The sequence below is a fragment of the Cheilinus undulatus genome, linkage group 15 (genome assembly GCF_018320785.1).
Source record: "Cheilinus undulatus linkage group 15, ASM1832078v1, whole genome shotgun sequence".
NCBI classification, from domain to species: domain Eukaryota; kingdom Metazoa; phylum Chordata; class Actinopteri; order Labriformes; family Labridae; genus Cheilinus; species Cheilinus undulatus.
In genome coordinates, this window is record NC_054879.1 from 43,108,451 (window position 1) to 43,128,263 (window position 19,813).

Consider the following 19,813-nt stretch of genomic DNA (forward strand, 5'->3'; position numbering starts at 1 on the left):
TTTGCATATGAAATATACCTTCTAAATTACTTGTTGGGCATTTCCAATAAGGAAGTATATTTTTTAGTTATTTTGTTACAAGTAGAAAAAATTGTTTTGTCCACAAGGGGTGCCAAAACCAACACAAACAGAAGATCCCCACAGAAGCTTTAATCCAAAAGGAATGACAACTCTATAAAGTGGAACAGAAGAGCAGGAAATGTTTGAAACCAGATATTTTCTTTATTTACTTTAACTGGTTCATGCTTAAGACAGCCAAAAATGCAGGTAATAGCAGTATTACTGCTGTTTAGGAAACTTTTTTGGAAAAAATTACTCAGGTCAGTGCCAATTTATGGTACAGGGTTGATAAACTAGCTCTGTAGGCCAATTTGAAGGCATTTTCAAAATTAGGGTTTGACTGCAATAAATCGAAATATTGATGTAAAATACTGTGAGCCAAAAGTACCCAGTAACATGCCTTTGTTGTGTGGTGCAGAAGTCTATTGCAAATCGGTGCAGTGCGTCCGTATTTAAAAAAAAAAAAATCTGTGGTACCTCCTAGAGGGCCGGTGCAGCGGTGCTCTCAGGGGACGACGGGGCCCCAGCAGCCTCTAACCCACACAGCTGTTCTCCAGGTCTAGAGCCTCTCCAGAGCCCACAAGTTCCTCCTGCTTTGGGGACTGCCTGCCTGCCCGGGGGGCACGGAGCGCTAATAATAACAACATCCAACATGCACTCCCGGGGTCAGACGCAAACCGTGACCCTCCCCATCACAGCACCAAAACCTGGACAGGAGCCAGGACACCCAGCCATGCTGCAGCCTGGGAGAGCAGGGTGAGGAGTGGGGGGAGTCAAGGTAGAGGGGTGGGTTTGTGGGTGGCGGGAGCTTTCACTTCCTGCTCAGTGCACCAACCAGCATTCTCTTGAGGGTGGGGGAGAGTTTGCAGAGTGGATGATAATGGAACAAGTTTTTGGATTCAGTAAGATTGTAATGGGAAGCTTGTCGATGGTGTGGTGGCGAATGATAAATGATGGAGGTCAAACCTGAAAAAAGGACAGAGAAGCAATAAGACTGGAGAATTCTGCTCCTTTGCACCTGCAGTTTGCTGTTGATCATCCACGCAGACAGCACCGGTCTATGCTAAAGTATCTTACGTGAGAGTCAAGACTAATTAAATACCTGTGCATGAATCTGACTGAAACCTAGGTTTCAGTCAGATTCAACCTAGGTTGGGATTTTGTTGTTTACACTCATGAAAAAATGCAAGCAAACTCCAACACACTGTCAGCATGTACTGAAATCAGGCTTTTGCATTATATAACCCAGGTAAACTGTCTTCCAGATCTAGTCCCATAGTGTTACTTAAAGAAAGCTGTAACCCATGCCTCCTCCTGCACTCCATCTGAAATAACAAATCCCACTCTAAATAACAATCCTAGATTTGTTATGTGCAACCATTAAACTCCGCCCTCAGTCAGGTCTTAAAGGTCGGTCAGTGCGTACTTACGGTTTCTCACACGCTCTGTATGAGGGGGAATACTTGGCCCTAATTAGCAACTGAGCATCTGGCAAATGTCAGTGTGTGTCTGTGTGCGAGCACTCCTGTTTACTCAGAAAGCTCAGCGGGAAAAAACACTGTGAGAGCTTTGCAGCGAATCAGAATGGAGGTTCTGAGAGTGCTTTTTCATCATAATGTGATTGACATATGTGTAATTTAATAGCAGTCTTCACACTACCCTCTGAATCTTATGTAAGGTTCAGACTAACTGAGCATCTGTGGTTCAAATACACATCAACCAGTAGAACATCTACAACCATGTTTGCATAGTAAAAATACTTTTCCCTGTGGATTCCTTTAATTCTCTTTGCTACTGACTTTAGATTTGTCTTAAGTGGAAGTGAGAATGTTTTTGCCTGCATGCATTACTTCAGTTGTTAAGTATAAAAAGGATAATGTTTCTTGCCCTTGAGCTAAGTTAAAGTTTAATCATTCCATGTGATTCGGGGCAAAAGTTGAAAATGAGAACATGAAAAAAGGGAGTGCAATAATGATTGATAATGATTGGAAAGTTTTCACTAAAGATATAAAAACGTTCAGTGTCACCGTGTTTTGCAGTTTGAAATCAGGGTGCATTCACACCAGAGCTGTTTGGTCCGCTTTATACAAACTCTGGTCCGTTTTCCCAGATAGTCCGGTTCGTTTGGAGTGGTGTGAAAGCTCAGGTCGTTTTCACACCTGATAGTCCGGGGGGACTCGGTCCTTTTGGAACAGAAATGGCAACATTGTTGCACTTTCCTTTGGTTTGGTTTGCATTCACACTGCTCTCTTGGTCAAGCGGACCAAACCGTCTGAACACCTACATCCTCTGCCTGCTAGGGGCGCTGTCGCCAAGAACAAACTGCGACTAAGAAGAAAAGAAGGCATAGACGAAGACGAAACTCCTTCCGCTGGTCTTTTCTTCTACATAAACAATGAAAAAACACAGAATTTACACTGTCTTGTGGTTTCTGCTCTTGCATTGCAGCATTATGAGCAGCCAGCAAAGTGGTGAGCTGTCCAGCATGTCATCTTTTACACGAGACGAATAAATCCGCACGGACTACGACGTGTTGCCATGGCTACACAGACGCCAAGTGAGGTACAGACATGTATTTGAGCGAATTAAATCACATATAAATCCGTACATCATTACGCTTGATGCCATTTCCTGCCTTTGGTTCACAAGTTGGTCCGCTTTGCTTTCACACCTCTAATGAACCTCACCAGGGTTTGTTTGGAAGCAGACTATGACCCCCTGTTTTCAAATGGACCAGAGTCTGCTTGTTTGGTCCGCACCAGAGTTCGTGTGAGCTTTTACACCACTCCAAACAAACCGGACTTTCCGGGGAAACGGACCAGAGCTCGTTTAAAGCGGACCAAACAGCTCTGGTGTGAATGCGCCCTCATATGAACTCTGGTGTGGACCAAACAAGCAGACTTTGGTCCACTTGAAAAAGGGGGTCCAAACAATCGTGATTATATATGGATTTATATGTGATTTAATACACTCAAATGCATGTCGGTACCTCGCTTGGCGTCTGTGTAGCCACAGCAACACGTCATAGTCGGTGCTGATTTATTCGTCTCATGTAAAGAGCAACATGCTGGACACCTCACCACCTCGCAGGCTGCTTGTAATGTCCCAATGCAAAGGCAGAAACCCCAAGATAGCGAATAGATAGTGAATTCGGTGTTCTATCATTGTTTATGTAGAAGAAAAGAACGGCAAAAGGAGATTAATTTCCAGTTAGTCTTCGTCTACGCCTTCTTTACTTCTTGGTCACCTTTTGTTTGTGATGAGAGCGCCCCCTAATGGCCAGAGGTTGTAGGTGTTGAGACGGTCTGGTCCCTTTGGCCAAGAGCAATATGAATGCGAACCAAAACCAAAGGAAATGCAACAATGCTGCAATTCATGTTCCAAAACGGACCGAGTCCCCCGGACAATCAGGTGTGAAAACGACCCCAGTCTGCAGATTATTCCACACAAAAGGAGCAGAAAACCTAAAAGCCTTCTTTCCCAGCTCAGTTCGGACTTTTGGAATAACAAACTGCACAAAATCAATCAAACGCAGGTTGTGCAATCCATCCTTCAAGATCAAAAGAGAGCAAAGGTGGTCTGGAACTTTGCTTAGAATGGCTTTATAAATGAAGACACACCAATGTCCAAGATGACGAGTACTCAAAGAAGTCCACTTCACCAGAAAAGGGATGCAACAAACAACTATTCCTATAGTCGACTAGTCGGTGATCACTGAAACGATTAGTTGACTTGTCGGGTGGCATGCTGTGGGATCCCTTGATGGCTCAATTTTTTTTACTAACAGCTGAAAAAGAGCTTTAACATACTGACAAACATGTAGAAGCTAAAAATAAAGACAATAAGTCAGAGTTCTTCTCTCAAAAATGTATCACACTTTATTGCATATACTATTACCTTTTTATTTTAAGCAATATTTTTGTCTTGGCTTTTACCATTAGTGGTTAAGTAAGGCTGAATGGTTTTCTTTTACAAATATAAGGCCTTATTACTAGTAAGTTGGTTAGAGTTTACTCCACTGTTTAAGTGTTGAAAAGTAGTGAAAGAGAGAACGTGCATCCCCATATAACGTGTTAACAGAGGTAGAAAATGTGATGAGGAAAAAAATGCCACCATTACATTATACTATTGAGTTAGAAGTAAAAAGGGAAAGGTGTTGGGTTCTGTCTGCAGCACTGCAGTCTTACATTAATGTTAAAAGCCAGGATGACATTGCCAGTGGAACGTTCGCTAGCATAGAAAGTAAAAATGCATTGTCCATGTGCTCCTGTGATATATAAGGTCTGCTTTACATATTTTACAAGCAATCTTTCTTTTTAAACCGTGAAGCGTTAAATATTCCCAGATTTTTAAGGTTGTAGGACGTGCAGATGTTGCATCTGGCGCTGCCATTTCTCTCTGTTTTTCTTTTCCTGTCGATCACTGTTGAGCATGCGCAACAAATGAATCATCGATAATAAACTTTGTCTGTGACGGAAATCATCATCAATTATTGTCAACACGGCGACGAATCGTTGCATCTATACTTTAGAATATGAAGTACAATGGTGAGTAAGAAACCCACAGTTAGTGATAAATCTCAGCGCTCCATGATACACACTGCCCAACATATGATGACTCTGAGCAGAAGCATTCATGTACAATACATCACCATAATCAAGAACAGGTAAGAAAGTAGACTCAACCAGTCTCTTTCTGACATAAAAACAGAAACAGGGCTTGTTTCTGTAAAAGAAGCCAAGTAAGACCTTCAGTTTTTTAGCAAAATACTGAATATACTTCTTCAAAGACAAGTTGTCATCTAGTAAGAACACTTGATATTTAAAAGAGGATGCCAGCTCAATTTCTTGACTGTCTTTTGTAACAACTTCCCCAGAGATCTTTTAGCTGCTCTTGAGGATATGAAGAGCATGAGTTTAGTTGTATCCACATGCAGAACAACCTGCAGCTGGCTAAGCTGATCTTGGACTAAATCAAAAGCATGCTGAAGATTTACAAAAGCTTGGGCAGGTGTAGGTGTACAGCAAAAGAGAAAGTGAAACTAAGCATTTGGAACATTCACAGTTAAAGTGAATAAGAGTGGCCCCAAAACGGAACCTTGAGGAACCCCCTTATGGATACCTCAGATGTGACACCATCTGATTGAACAGCCTGGGTTCTGCCACTGAGATAGTTAGTAAACCACCCAACGGCATGCTCTGAGAACCCAGTAGCTTTTAGACGGTCTAATAAAGTCCTGTGGTCCACAGAGTCAAAGACCTTGGAGAAATCTATAAAGAGAGACACACAACACTGTTTCTTATCCAAGGCCTCAGGAATATTATTTTAAACTTTCATAGCAGCAGTGGTAGAGCAGTGTGTTATTTTACACAACCCCTGTGTTGGCAGTAAGTTTCTCTGGATTCAGAATAAATCTAAAGGCTTTTATTGAGCACTTAACTGGCACCAGCAAATCTGAGAGTGGCAGATGGCATCATCGGGCCGTTAGTGTTTAACGGTATTATGGAAATATGGTATTGCCATACGGTTTCTTATTCATGAGTCACCACTTGCTCATGTCTCTCCCTTCTTCAATTGTTTCTCTCCTCCTGCTCTGGTGATCAGCTGATTATGGGCGTTCACTCTTTTAAGTACTGGGCTAATCAGATTCTGCCACAACCTCGTTTGACCAATCATCACGCACCTGTCATATTTTAAATCTGTCATCTGTACTTCCACAGGCAACCTGTCATTTCATTGAAGGCGCTGCAACCCTCCTCCACCCCAGCCACCTCCATTTAGTTCATCAGCATCTAGTCCAGGTTCTCACAGGGCAAATCGCCAAAAACATGGCAGATTTCTCTTTCATCAAATTTTGTTAAGCTGTCTTCAGTTGTTAAATCTCTTCTGATTGAGAAAACTTTTAATATTTACTGCAATAAATAGAGATGTTTACTGCGAATGGTCATATCGCAAGAAAGCTAAATTGGGATTTATTGCATAACCACTGAAAAAATCTAAGAAATATCCAGGGTTCAGGGGAAGCAACAACTGACTTCAGTATATTTTCTCTGAAGTTACAGTTTAACAGCAACAAGCAAGTACAGTTCAGTCTACCAGGCTCGATCGCGACCCCGATCTCCAACCTGACAAGATTACACAGAAGCTTCCTGTCTCCTTGGCCTGATACCATCTCAGTCTGACTTCTGGCTCCCCTCCCATGCAGCCCTGTCCCAGCCCCAGATAGCCCCAATTACAGCCTAATGGGACAGTTTTAATTAGAAAACTACATCTAGAAAAGCTCCACATGTTCATCCAACTCCACAGCATGGCTCATTTAAGAGATTAATACCAAGGCAGGGCCAACAGCACAAGAAAGAAAAGTCAGCAAATCAAGGAGGCCATTCATGTACAGGTCAAAACAAAAAACCCACTGTTAATGTTTTCTGATGATTTCTGAGTTCACAATGAAATCCTGCATGCTGTGCAGAACGTTGACACATGAATGTTTCCCGCACTTTCACCTAATAACTCAGTTAATTTTTATTTAAAGCACACATTGATAAATTAGCCCTCCACGGCTTTTCAGCAAACAGCCCAACTTCCTGGTAAATGTTGTTGTGTCACATTTTAGTGGTGCACATGGAGTAAATGGAAACTAAATGCCACAGCAGGCTCCAGTCATTGATCATTATTCGAAATCTGAAGACTCGAAAAGCTAAAGGTTATTCAAGGTTATGAACAGCCACAATGGAAAGAGAGCAGAGCTTAAAAAGGACAGAAAGAAGCGACATTGTCTTTATCTGGCTGTGATTATGTGGAGGATTATTTCTACAAACTGCATCACTTGTGACAAAAATAACTCCACTTGTCATGCTGCTGGGCATTCACTGTCAATCAAGACAAAAACAATCCAACGCTTTGTGTAAGCTAAATGATCTGTTTTTATGTCATATGAATAGAAATTTGGCTTAAAAACACGCTCTATTTGAAGGGCAATATGATCTTTAATAAGTTGCAATCATATCTACAAGCTCTGCTTGTTCACTGAGAGAAATACTGAATGAATATTGCAAAAAAGAGAAAAACATGAGCATGCTCATTCATCTCATGCACATCTGCCATTTATTCTAAACCAGAATGAACACTTGTTTCTGTTTATGGAGGATTAAAGACTTTTGTGTCAAAACATTTAGCTGAGAATGAATTTCCATCACTGCTTCTGTTTTTAGTTTTGCTGACACTAAAGGTGATTTACTGACATACTGTTTAAAACTACTGTAATGAGTTTTCAGTAGGAGTCAATTATGGTAGTGGTTCCCAACATTTTTTTCTAAGTCCCCCCCCCCACTCATGTCTAAGAAAAGCTAAGCCCCCCCAAGACCAACGTGAAAAAAATAAACATTAATTTTAATTGTTTCATTGGAAAAAAATCCCAAACATAATAGGTCTACATAGATTAAATGTTATATATTAAATGTTCTTGAAAAAATATATATCTATGTATAAACGATCCATTATTATGATGGTGTATAATAAGGAGGATCTGTTATTTTTCAGAAAACTCAAAATTCTTTAAAGTTGTTTAAGTTAAGTTTTTTGTGTCAAAATTGAATACTTTTTAAACTTGGAAATTTCTTTTTTTTCTTGTAAATTTTCACCTTTTTGAACCCTGAGATTTTGAGTTTGGTTCCCTATAAATTATGTGTTTTTTATTATGTTTTTAATACAACTGATGTGTGCATGTAATTTTGACAACATCAGAGCAGACTGGGTTCCATGCCCCCCGCCTTTGGGAATCTCACTGATACCTGCTGTACTTCCTAAACTCTCCTTGTAATATTCCGGCCTGGAATTTACCTCAACTATGTTTAAAAAAAGTGTGCTAGCTTAGCTTACAGGCTGCTAACTAATCCCCTTTGTTTCAAATGCCTTTACTAAATGTGGTGATTCCTCATTACTTGTTAATTTAGTTTTAATAAAGGGCTATCTAATGCTTACATTTTTAAATACCTGTTAATCTAAGAATTTCTTTAGTTATAAGTGATTATTCTTCTTTATTGTTACATTCTGAAATTTTGCAGTTTCATGTCCAATACTGTTTTTGTTTCATTCTGGATTTTTGTCTCTAACTTAACTTAACTAGGTAACTGACTTCCTGTGTGGATACAGACATGCTTTTATTTTTAAAGAATAAAAGCAGCTTTGGGTAGATCGAACATTATGACATGGGCTTTAGCATGGTAAAAGGAACTTGTTATTGATTTAAGAGGAAATAAGGGAGCTGTAAAAAGGTAATTATTTGATAACAGATGACTTTTGACTGGTCCACTGAGCTGAAATGAGACATTAAGGAGCAGTGGTGTACCTACTTTAAATCACTGTAGCTGCAGGAAGTCGCTTCACCAAAGTTCGAAAAGAGAAAATAAAGCATGATTGACACAACACTGGTCATTCTCTGGATATTCTCGCATTCTACCAGGGGCATGGGAAAATAATCTGTTAAAAAATGGAAAGAGCTCACACCTGAGGGCAGAGTAAGGGTTGGGGAGTAAGGAGAGTAACAAGAAAGTGCAGCCTAGGGTACCCATGGGCCTGTAATAGGTACCTGGTGATGCTGTGGATGTCCAAAAGTCCAAAAACCACTAGTGGTCTCCAGGTGCATCACCAAGGGGGGAAACAACTTTGACAAAAGAGTAGGGGTGGGTAAAAATATCGATTAATCAGTGGGGGTCGCTGTGCGTGTGATTCACATTGTATGGACGGAGGCCACACTTGACCAAACAACAACTAACCATAAACATGTTATGTGAGGTTTATCACAATTTCCAAGAGGACAGAAATATTATTTAAGTTTACATTCACTTTACTTTTTCAGTGTTTATACAGAACTGTCATGTTTTTAATTTTTGTAGTCCATATGCACAAATAAGTTATTATTGTGCAAATTTTTATTTTCAGATGTTTTATTGCAAAAAATGTGAGGTGACTTACCAAATATGTTCACATGGGCATGAAAATAATTCTTAAAAAATTGTCAACGGGTTATTTGTGTATTTCTACTTCTTACTGAATCGACATTAAAGCATTTAAATCAATATCGAATTGAACTGATATCGAATCGAATCGCAACCTAAAGAATCGAAATCGAATTGAATCGTGAAGTTCTTAACAATATCCAGCCCTACAAAAGAGATCCTGTCAAGCTTGACCTTGGCTGTCAAGTGACACATATGTGAGTCCACGTTTATCAAACTTGACTCTGCAAAAATATGGTTATACATACATAGTTTATCATTTTGATAATGATACAATAAAAGACCCGATAATCCCAAAACACATATTCCAAACTAACATGGGCAACAGCCGCCGTCCTTAAATGACACTGATTGATCCGATTATTCTGATTGGTATCATGTGTAACCTGACACGCCAGATGGATTTGTTTCACACCTCCATCTGGTAAACCTTCCATAGACGGCATTTGGGAAAGGGCAGAGCCTTTGAAAAAAACTGAGGGTGATTGGATGAACGTTCTGTGTGTCACATCTTTACGAGCCAATCAGAGCAACAAAACATGTGACGTAGATGGCAACTGTAGACATGTCAGTACACAAATTTTGTTGTTTTTGAAAAAAGAACAACTCACTGCTGTTCTTTGTTCTTCTTTTGACAAAGAAATGTCATCAAGTCCTGATAAGTCTTACACTTTCGCAGGTTCCACGCTAATGTCTTCTGCCGTATCTGCACCAGCATCTTCTCGCTGCTTGCTTATGTCACGACTCTGCTGCTCCCAAAAGTAGTGCCCCTCGACACTGATTGGTCCTGTCACTTTCTAACTGGGCTCAAACAGTTCAGACAGGAGATGGATTCGCCAGTGAAAAACACGGAAACGGGCAAATCCATCTGCTTTGCAAGGTTAGATCATATGTTCACATTGAAGCTTCACAAGATGGAGCTGCCTGATGAAAGACATTGATTCTAGCCAATCCATCAGCTTTGCAAGGTTAATTCCAAACTACTGGAAGGCAAAAGACTGACAAAATCAGCCTCATGCCAATGGCCAACAAATTGCAGCCTGCTTCTTTTAGGTCAACTGTTAACAAATCCTAATTGCAAACGTGATTTTTAAAAGGAGGCTTTTTCTTTAGCCTGCTTGTCTGACACATATCCTGCAGCACTGTTTGCATGCACCTTAAATAACTGCATAAATAATCAATCTTTATACCTCCTTTGCTTTGGTTGCTCATAAAAGAGCCATCAGTGTTGATTTCAGACAGTTTCATAACCAGTTAAAAACTCCTCACAAGAGCTTTACTGCTCATGTTAGAGAACTCATGTCATGTTTATGGAGCAGGGGAACAAGCAGACCAGACTCAAGGGACTTCTTCTAAGCTATCAACACCACCACTTTCATCACATCCTTCACTTGAGCAGATTACCATATCAGCAGCATGATCTGAAAGCAGTCCAAAGGAACCACAATCTCTGCTTTTCTGACGCACAATTAAAAGATGTCAAACTCGGTTTCTTTTACACTGTTTTGGTCTTGGCTGTCAGCGCATCAAACATTATCTTAAAGAGGACTCATTTAACAGAGAAAAGGGACCGGGGCCAGGTTCACTGACGCTCAAGAGGGGGCTCAGTAGCCTCGGGGGGTAACTCAGAAGCACAAAAGGAAAGGGGAACACAATATGAAAAGCAGTGCTGCTGGGAGGGTGGGGTAGCGGAGGTGTGGTGGGCGACTCTTACTTTTCTGCCCGGCTCTCTCCTGGGAACCTGGAGGGCTAAGATGCTGGAGCTCCTCCACACAGGTATCAGGTTCAGCAGGTCCCTCAGTACAGCTGGGCTCTGCTCCAAACTCCCTGACTGTCTGCCTCGGCGGAGAGATGTGGAGGCGCCGTCATGTAACAGTAGCAGAAATGCCAACAGGTGAAACCAAATATTCAAGTCAAGCATGATACTGTTGTTGTCACTTCACAGAATAATGGCATTAATCCTCTCCGCCTGCTTTAACGTAACAATTATTCGCATGGTGCTCAAACATGATAGGGAAAAGAGAGGAAACATTAATGGAAGTTTCTACCCCTTTTTGCTTTCTTGTTGAAAATGAAAAGCGAGAGAGAAGAGATTGAAACCGATGACAGTTTCAGACATAAATCAACCTCCCACATCTCCAGTCTGAAAAAACATAATAGACAGACTGTTTCCCCCGCTACAAAAGCACAGTGACTGAGGGCCCACTGCTGGAACCACTGTAATAGCTTCGACTCCAGAGGAAAGTGCGCTGCCTTCTTTAGATTTCAATTCACCACTGCATGTGAATGGGCTGATCGACTGCAGAGGGAGAAGGGGCCGGAATAGACACGCTGAATACATTGCACTCCACAGTCTTGATGTAGCTTTTTAAATATACACCTTACAACTTGACCAGCTTTAAAAATACATGCAACTGCATCTAAATCTGAAAATGAGAGCAATTTCTTACATACAAATGTTCTCTACAAACCAGTCAGATGTAGGGCTGCTACGAGTCATTTTACCTGATTGTTAATTTTGATGCAACTCTACTAAAACTAACTATAAGACACAGCAGTAAGAAAAATACAAGTCCCAACAGATTTGGATAAATTCTTGTTTTTATTTATTATTAAATGCAGAAAAACTGAATGACATAAATACTCAGGCAACACACTCTCGAAGCAGCTTGACCAAAAATCTGCAGCTCAAGCTTGGTTTATTTCTTGCTAGTATTGATAATTACAAAATCTATCATTTAAAATCATGTTAAATCTAAGAATACTAAAGATTCTGACACCTTCAATCATATGATAAAACACATGCTCAGTTTAAGAGAAGTCAATAAAAAGCTCAAAGAAATGTTGCTGTTCACATAGCTGCTTTTTATGTAAAATGTTTTTTATATCATACAGAAGAAGATAAGGGCCACTAAGAAAGATGTTTTTGAGATTTGTTTTTCCAACTCAAAGATAAAAAGCCGAGAACAAGACTGAATTTTGACTTTAAGGACAAATTCTGACGATAAAGTCAGAATTCTGTCTTTTTTCTGACTTAAAAAAAATTCTCAGTGTTCTTGCCTTTTATCAGAATTCTGACCTCATTCTCAAAACTCTGACTTTTTTCCTGATTATTTTCCCCAAGTTCTAACTTTATGTAAAAAAAAATCTTGAATTTTATCTCACAATTCTGTCTTTAATCTCAGATCTTGGATCTAAATCTCATAATCCTGCTGTTTTTTTTTCTCAGGAATCTGACCTTAATGACAGAATTCAAATTCTGACTTTAATCTAAAAATTCTGACTTTAATCTCATAATTCTGACTTGTTTTCCTCTAAATTTTAAAATCTATCCCCTTAAAATTCTGGCTTCCATCTCATAATTTTACTTAAATCTCTAAATTCTGTCTTTTTCCTCAGTCTCCTCATAATTTTGATTCTAATCTCAGAAATTTGACACTAATCTCATAATTCTGACTTTTTTTCCTCAGAGATTTAATTTTTCCTCTAGTAATTCTGACTTTAATCTCATAATTCAGACTTTTTCTTCTCTAAATTTTAAAATCTTTCCCCTCAATATTCCGGCTTCAATCTTATAATTTTTCTTTAATCTCTGAATTCTGTCTTTTTTCCTCAGTTCCCTCATAATTCTGATGTTATCTCACAATTCTGATTCTAATCTCATTAATTTGATTTTATCTCATAATTTCAACTGTAATCCCAGAAATCTGATGCTAATCTCCTAATTCTGACTTTTTTACTCAGAGATCTAATTTTTCCCTCATAATTCTGACTTTAATCTAAGATTTCTGACTGTTTCCTTTTATTGGAAAAAAAGCCTCTGATATCAAAATAATCCTGAAATTAATAATTTTTCATTACTGATGAATCTGCTCATTATTTTAATGCATAGAATTCACTCAGCTTTTACACACCCATCTGCTTGTATGACGTCTAAAACTTAAAGATATTTAAATTACTGTTAGAAAATGACAAAAATGAATCAACCTTTAACTGATTAATCAACTAACATTCATTTAAAGATTCTACATAAGATGTAAAGTCTGTCCACAGGTTTAGTTATTTTCACTATGCTAAGTTTTCTCATTTCTGTTTGTACCAAGTCGTACTGGCCAATCATGCCTTTGCAGGATTTGGTGTATACAGGTAAAATATTCGGAGCAGACAGAAATAAAAAGTCAAAACTTTGTCTGTGCTGACAAACCAGCTCCCTTCTGATGTATTGTTATGATTTATTTGATAAATTTCTGCATCAAAGTTCAACTAACAAATGATTACAGAACAATTGTTTAAACTTGAGCCACAAATCTGCTTAACACCTTTAATAAAGCCCACAGCGTTTAGATTCCCTCCCTACCTGATTCACATGAGAAATGACCTAAGCAAACTCCACCTGAAAACATCTTTTTATAAGTATTTTATTCTTAAGGAGAGACCTGATCTGGCTTGACTTTTCTTTTTAAATCTGCATAATTGTGCTGCTGTTGTTTCAGCATACTTTATTCCCCTTAGGTGTGACGTGTACCTGTTTTTACATCACTGTGGCTGCAGGGGAGATGTTGCAGGTGCTTCACAGAAGAGTGCTGAAAGAGAAAATAAAGCATGTGATTAATGCAATATAAACAATGATGCGCAGATTATTAACTTTAATTTACTGTGATGAATGCATTAATAGATGTTGGTTGCAGATGAGTTCCACAAGACTATTATTCAGCTAATCATTATAGAATTTATTGCAAGCACACCAAGGGTCCATTGATATTAAATGTGATAATGCATTGTGGAGGCACACTGGCCACCCTTTCATCACTTTAAAGGTCCACTAAAAATGGCATTTTTGTCCTTTACAGCATTTGTGTTTGCCAAAAACATGAGTAATCATTTTTGTAATGAAGTCCAACAGAATGCACTAACACAAATCCAGTTAAAGTGTTAAACTGGACAGTATTTACCAATTTGTATCAAGATTCTGCCTTTATTTGTTTTAGTGCCCTAACCAGTATGTCTACAGACAGGTGCAATGGGACATGAGCACCCAGGATAGACTTTGTGTGAGGTGACTGTTTGTGTATGTGTAGTGGGTGGGGGATAATTAAGCTTCTGTAAACTCAACTGTGTGGTCTGAAGGAGCAAAAGGGGGTTCCACAACCTTCTGACAACCAGAGACCTGCAAATCGTCCACACAATCAACATCACACGGGTCTGTCATCCGTGTGCTCCACATATATGATGCCTGTAGACATATACTGTGATGGGAATTAATGAGACAGCACATAGACTCTACTCAACAACAACGCTGCTCCCCCATCGGCGTGTCTGTCTGGTGAGCTTGTGCAGTGCAGTGTGAAATGTGCACTCACAGCAGAGAAACTACAGTGAGATGAGGCCCCTTGTGGCCACGAGTGGATTCAATCAATCTGAATTAGAGATGTGAAGAGTTCCAAGGTTTTGTCTTGTTTCATGTGGAGAGGGGGAAAAAATTGAAAATTGACCAGGGAGCCCTCATTTAGTGACAATGTGCTAAAGTATCATAAAGTATGATGGGTATTCATCACAGTGATCTGCATAAGCGGGGGCAGTACAGTGGCACAAAGGTTTTCAATTGAAAAGCATAATACTCATTAGTGTTACACTCAACATCAGCGGCAATCAGAAGTTACATTAGCCAAAAGGGGGGAGAGATGTCGACGAAATTATATCCCTAAAAAGGCTAAAATGTATAAAACACTTACTGGAACATGCTTTAATTATTTCACTTTGAACCTATATTATAAAAAAATCTATAGATTGTACTCTTGATATAGTAGACCTTGTTGAGGCCATAGATTTATTAATTCATATAAGTGGAGAAAACTGACTATATAAATTTATGTCATCATTGCAATGCCATGTCATCCAAGAATATGAGCAGGGAGGACAGTAATACCTAAAAATCTGATCGATAACATCACAGCATGACTTTTTAACAGTAACTAATATTTTTCTAATAGTTAAGAGCAGGGGTTCTCAACCTTTTCAGCCCGCGACCCCCAAAATAAAGGTGCCAGAAACTGGGGACCCCCACTGTACCTGAAGTTGGCTGAACACGGTCATGCACAATCTAGAATAGTCATGTGCAGACAAGGCCGCCCATTAGGGGGGGAAAATGGGAGAGCTTTCTGGGGCCCAGCCAAACTGGGGGCCAGCAAAATCACGGTCTGTTGTAAAGTTAAGCTGTGACATATGCTTATCAAAGAAACAAGTATCTTTATAATCTATTTGTGGAGTAGGTAGTTATCTTGAAAAATGCAAATTCTTTTGTTAAAAACAGAATTGAGATACATTAAAAATAGCTAAAATGGGTTAATAATGGCAAAAAAAAAAACATGGTGGAAAAGGTGGTAAAAATTTGATATTAAAAGAGCAGAAATGGGTTACAAGTGCCAAAAAGTAGATGAAAGTGGCAAAACAACCCCCCAAAAATGGGTTAAAGTGGCAAAAACAAGTGCCACAAAGTGGTAATAGGGGATCAAGGAGTGGGTGAAATGGTGTTATAGTGCCAAAAATAGGTGGAAATGTAGTGAAATGGGATGAAAAATTCATAGAAACTGTCAAAAAAGGGTTAGTTGAGGCAGAAATTAAAAATGGTTTAAACTGACAAAATGGGCATATCACATTATGAAATGTGGCGTAAAAAGTGTTAAAGAGGGGTTAATAGTGGCAATAATGGGAAAACAGAGCCAACAATAGGCGTAGAGTGGCAAGATTTTGTTTAGAAGTGGCAAAAACAGGCAGAAAAAAAAGTGTGGAAAGGGTTTAAAGATTGAGATTTTTTTTTTAAGTGGAAAAATGTGTTCAAATTTCACAAAATTGTTGTAAAGTGGCAACAGTGTAATTTTAAAAAATATTCTTAGTTTATAAGGCATCTGGTGTCCCCATCTTAGCATTTCGAGACCCGACCCCATCGTTGAGAACCCCTGTTTTAGAGGATAAGAAAGACCAGGAAAGAAAAAGAAACTGGATATTGTTCCAACTGTTCTTGATAATAACAGTAGTTATTGCAAAATGTTTAAATTTATATTTCAGAGTACATTCAAGGGAGAGCTACAAATAGACATAAACAGATCTAATAATTAAAATAACTGCACACAATTAATGCATTAACACTTGGGGGTGTTGAAAGTGCTATAACCAAGCACAGACGCTAAAGGTGTTTCAGTTACAATTTCAGTCTAGTAAAGTTGTTCTTTGGCACTGCAGTGTGGAAAATGGCAGCGACAGAGTATTTCAAGCATTAAATTCTGCACTGTTTTGTCTGAACAGCAGGTTTCATTGGCTAGACTAGCTTAACAACAATACTCGGTCCACTTAACTCAGACTGCGTCATTTTAAAATTAGCACCCTAGTGTTGATTTTGGGCATTCATTATATGAATACAAGGTCAAAGTGAAAAGATAATAAAAATGTATTTTACCACTCCCTCGGTAATTACTCAAAAACAAGTTAAAAAGGAAATTACAGTACCACTTCTGTCTTCTTACCTCTGCTTTATATTAACCGTTGCTAGCTCACGCGACTGAAAAATCTTTCGGGAGAAAATTGCAGCTGAGGTGCATTGTGGGATATGTAGGCACCATGCCAGTTTGCTTAAAACCGTTTGATTTACAAAGGAATATCTCTCGGTTTGCTGTATATTATTTGAAAATATCAGGTCTTGTTGAAATTTGCTCCACATACAATCCTGACACTAAAGTGTCTCAGAACTTTATCTTATGACAAGTTAGCTTAGCATCCATGACTTATGTCCACATTAACTCATGTGGTTAGCTACCAGAGCAGTAAACTTTCACCTCAACATAGACTTGTAAGTTCAAAATTTTGTTTTTTGACAAACTACTTGTAAAGACAAGACTACCGTTTAGCCTTAGTTGCGTGATTTGTGTCACAGAGAAAGTCATATACGTTGATGATATACCTTGATGGGAATATAGGCTCTTTCAAGTGATCCGGATCATTTGGCTTGGCTCAGCATAAAGAGTCGACTCTTTCGGCTACCAAACGGCTCTCCATTTGGGTACCAGTTTGACTTCATTTGACCTGCCAATTTTAGCAATGTTATTAAATATGATTGATATTTTGGCAGGTATTTTTACTCTAACTTTGGTCATTTTTTAAAACTGATGAATCATGTAATTTTTCAAAATCTATTGTCTCCCCAAAAAATCTTACAGGTCGGATGAAAGTAAGAAAACCTGACAGAAAACATCAATGCTACACCATCAAACATGAGTCCTTAATGCATGGTATACCTTTAGTAGAGGATAAAAGATCACCTCTACTAATCAAACAAATAACAGACACACACAACCAATATACAAATGATAGTACTACTGCTAGTTATAAAAATATAAAATGGCTCTCTAAAGGGATCCGGATCTTATTGTTCACATATATGGAGCTGCCCATGAATAAACACAAGACATACAGACATGTGAATATGTGCATATAAAAAGAACGGGTAATTCCATGGAAAGCACTCCCGAGACAGAAAAAAAGATATACATGTATATATGCTAACACCACTGCCAGTAAGGTCGCAGATTTGTGCATGTCTGTTTATAACCTCACATGGCTGTTAACTCCTAAACTAGCTTTAACCGTTTATCTTAAGTTTACAGTCCAAAAAGCACTCTTCACAAGGTCACAAACTCATTCAAACCATTTTGATCTTGTATTCTGAGAAATTCTCTGACATAACTATTTTTTAAATGGGCATTTAAAGGCCTGTAAAAATAGTTACATTTATTTTATGATCAATGAAATAACTGAATGTCTTACCTGTTAAACTGCCTACGTTGAGGTTTTTCCACAACTTGCTGGTTGCGTAGGAGCTGCAGAAAGAGGTGTAGGTGTGCGCTCAGTGACACAAATGCTATGCACTCCTTTTCCACAGGGTTGTCTACGGCAGGGGTTCTCACCTGGTGTAGCCATGGGACCTACCACCACATCCTTGACAAGAAATAATGACCCAGATTTCCCAAATTTTCAAGTACAATTCAATAAAAAATGTCAGTGTGGACCCTTGATAAAGCAAAGCGTTCAACTGACCAAAGATATTGAACAAAACTTGTCATTTAACTCTGTTTTACCATAAAAATTTGGATTTTTGTTGTTTTTTTTTAAAGATCTTGTGAAATGACGAAAGTATAATGGGAAATCCAGATTTCTTGATGATATATTTATCCATGATAATAGTATAAGTCAAAATCTAAAGAGAACAACCGGAATTTACTTGTCCAGGAAAATAGTGTAAAATATAGTAAACTGAAACATGACTGTCTAGAAACTGTACGTTCTAGATACTTTCCCACAATTTTTCCAAACCCAAATTTGTGACCCACTGAAAGTAGCCTTGCAAAAACAGTTCTACAGGACTGCTCAGCAGTAAATAAGGTGTTAATACCTTTAAGAGTACCTTGTAATGTTTGACTATATTCAACCCTGAGCTCATTTTTGCCTGCCTATCTCTAGCTGTCTTTTTTGAGTTTTTAATCTTTGTATTCTTTGTTTTTAGAATTTTAAAAGCATAATGATTAAAGAAACTAAACAGGTTTTATTTTATTTTCTACAATGAAAATCAAACCATATGAGCAATATACAAAACCATCTTTTATTGTCTGTATGAAGTGCTTGAAAACACACACAGGTAACTGTTTAGACAAAAAGATCTTAAAAAAATGTCTATAATGGAGAAGAAGCAGTGTTTCTCTGCAGGGCAGTGGACCTCCTATCACCCATGAAATATTTCAGTTAATCTCACACAAAGTGATTAAACACACAGAACAAACAGGAAGTCTCACCCTCCAGCTGCAACGTCCTCATCTACTGTTTGAACATCAGCTGTAAAACAAATGGGTTTCACTGACACACCTGTCTCAGCCAAAGTAAACCTGTTACACTCTTCTATTGAAGCAGAGATCTTTTTACATCAGGATAGTTCATTCTTGGTTGCAGCTGAGGTCTGCGGTGATTTGGACTTTGTACAAACAGGACAGTGCCTGTACTGTTGAGAGGATGAATCCAGAGTCCGATCAGGCCTGTGAAGCAAGCCTCTCAATGATTCTCCTGTAGTCTTCCACGGCGACCTGATAGCTCTTCTCCAGCTCCTCGTGTTGCGTCTGAGTGTCCATCTGACCCATGTGGGACACCAGCTCCTCCGGCCGCAGGCACTTCTTCATCTTGGCCAGCTCCCTCTGATTCTTCTGCTCACCAATAACAACAAAAACACACAGGTGAAGTGATATATCAGTCTTAGAATAATGAATAATGTTGATAAAAACAATGTGTTAAAGGAAAGGTCATTCTAGATGAGTTACACGTCTAAATGGGATCATTAGCTCATAACAATAAGGCTATAAGACAGAACCTTAACGTTTAATGCACATTTGTACCGTGTTTATGGAGCTCAAAGTAGGATTCAGTTTTATGACATAATTTCTTCATTAGGAGTTTGAAATACAGGTTGTTAACCAGCATATCAACCTTAAATTCTTCTGTTTAACCCTTAGAGCTCACAGCAATTTTTTTCACATCATGTCTCGTCTGGACTTTTTGTCTTTAAAAGCTAAAACATCAACCCTATGGTGCACAGTCAAGCACTATACATCCTTTTTTCCAGGACAACCTGGGCTTCAAGAATGTATCTACTGCAGTAATGCCACTTGAATTTTTAAAAAGTTGTATGACTCTAAAAAAAA

General features: G+C 38.7%; 1 protein-coding gene and 1 long non-coding RNA gene across 2 annotated transcripts in view; both read right to left on the bottom strand.

Moving 5' to 3' along the window:
• Positions 1-244: 244 nt before the first annotated feature.
• LOC121522963 lies at positions 245-16,644 on the bottom strand. Its single transcript, XR_005993014.1, has 4 exons — positions 16,598-16,644; positions 13,603-13,660; positions 10,792-10,912; positions 245-1,026 (listed from the first exon to the last, which is right to left on the bottom strand). It is a non-coding gene; the product is annotated as an uncharacterized LOC121522963 (long non-coding RNA).
• Positions 16,645-18,712: 2,068 nt separating this feature from the next.
• hat1 (histone acetyltransferase 1) overlaps positions 18,713-19,813 on the bottom strand; it is a 28,670-nt gene continuing 27,569 nt past the window's right edge. Inside the window, exon 11 of the mRNA XM_041807903.1 lies at positions 18,713-19,318. Coding sequence (XP_041663837.1) covers positions 19,148-19,318 — 171 coding nt within the window. The 3' untranslated portion in view covers positions 18,713-19,147. The remainder of the gene's footprint in view (positions 19,319-19,813) is intronic.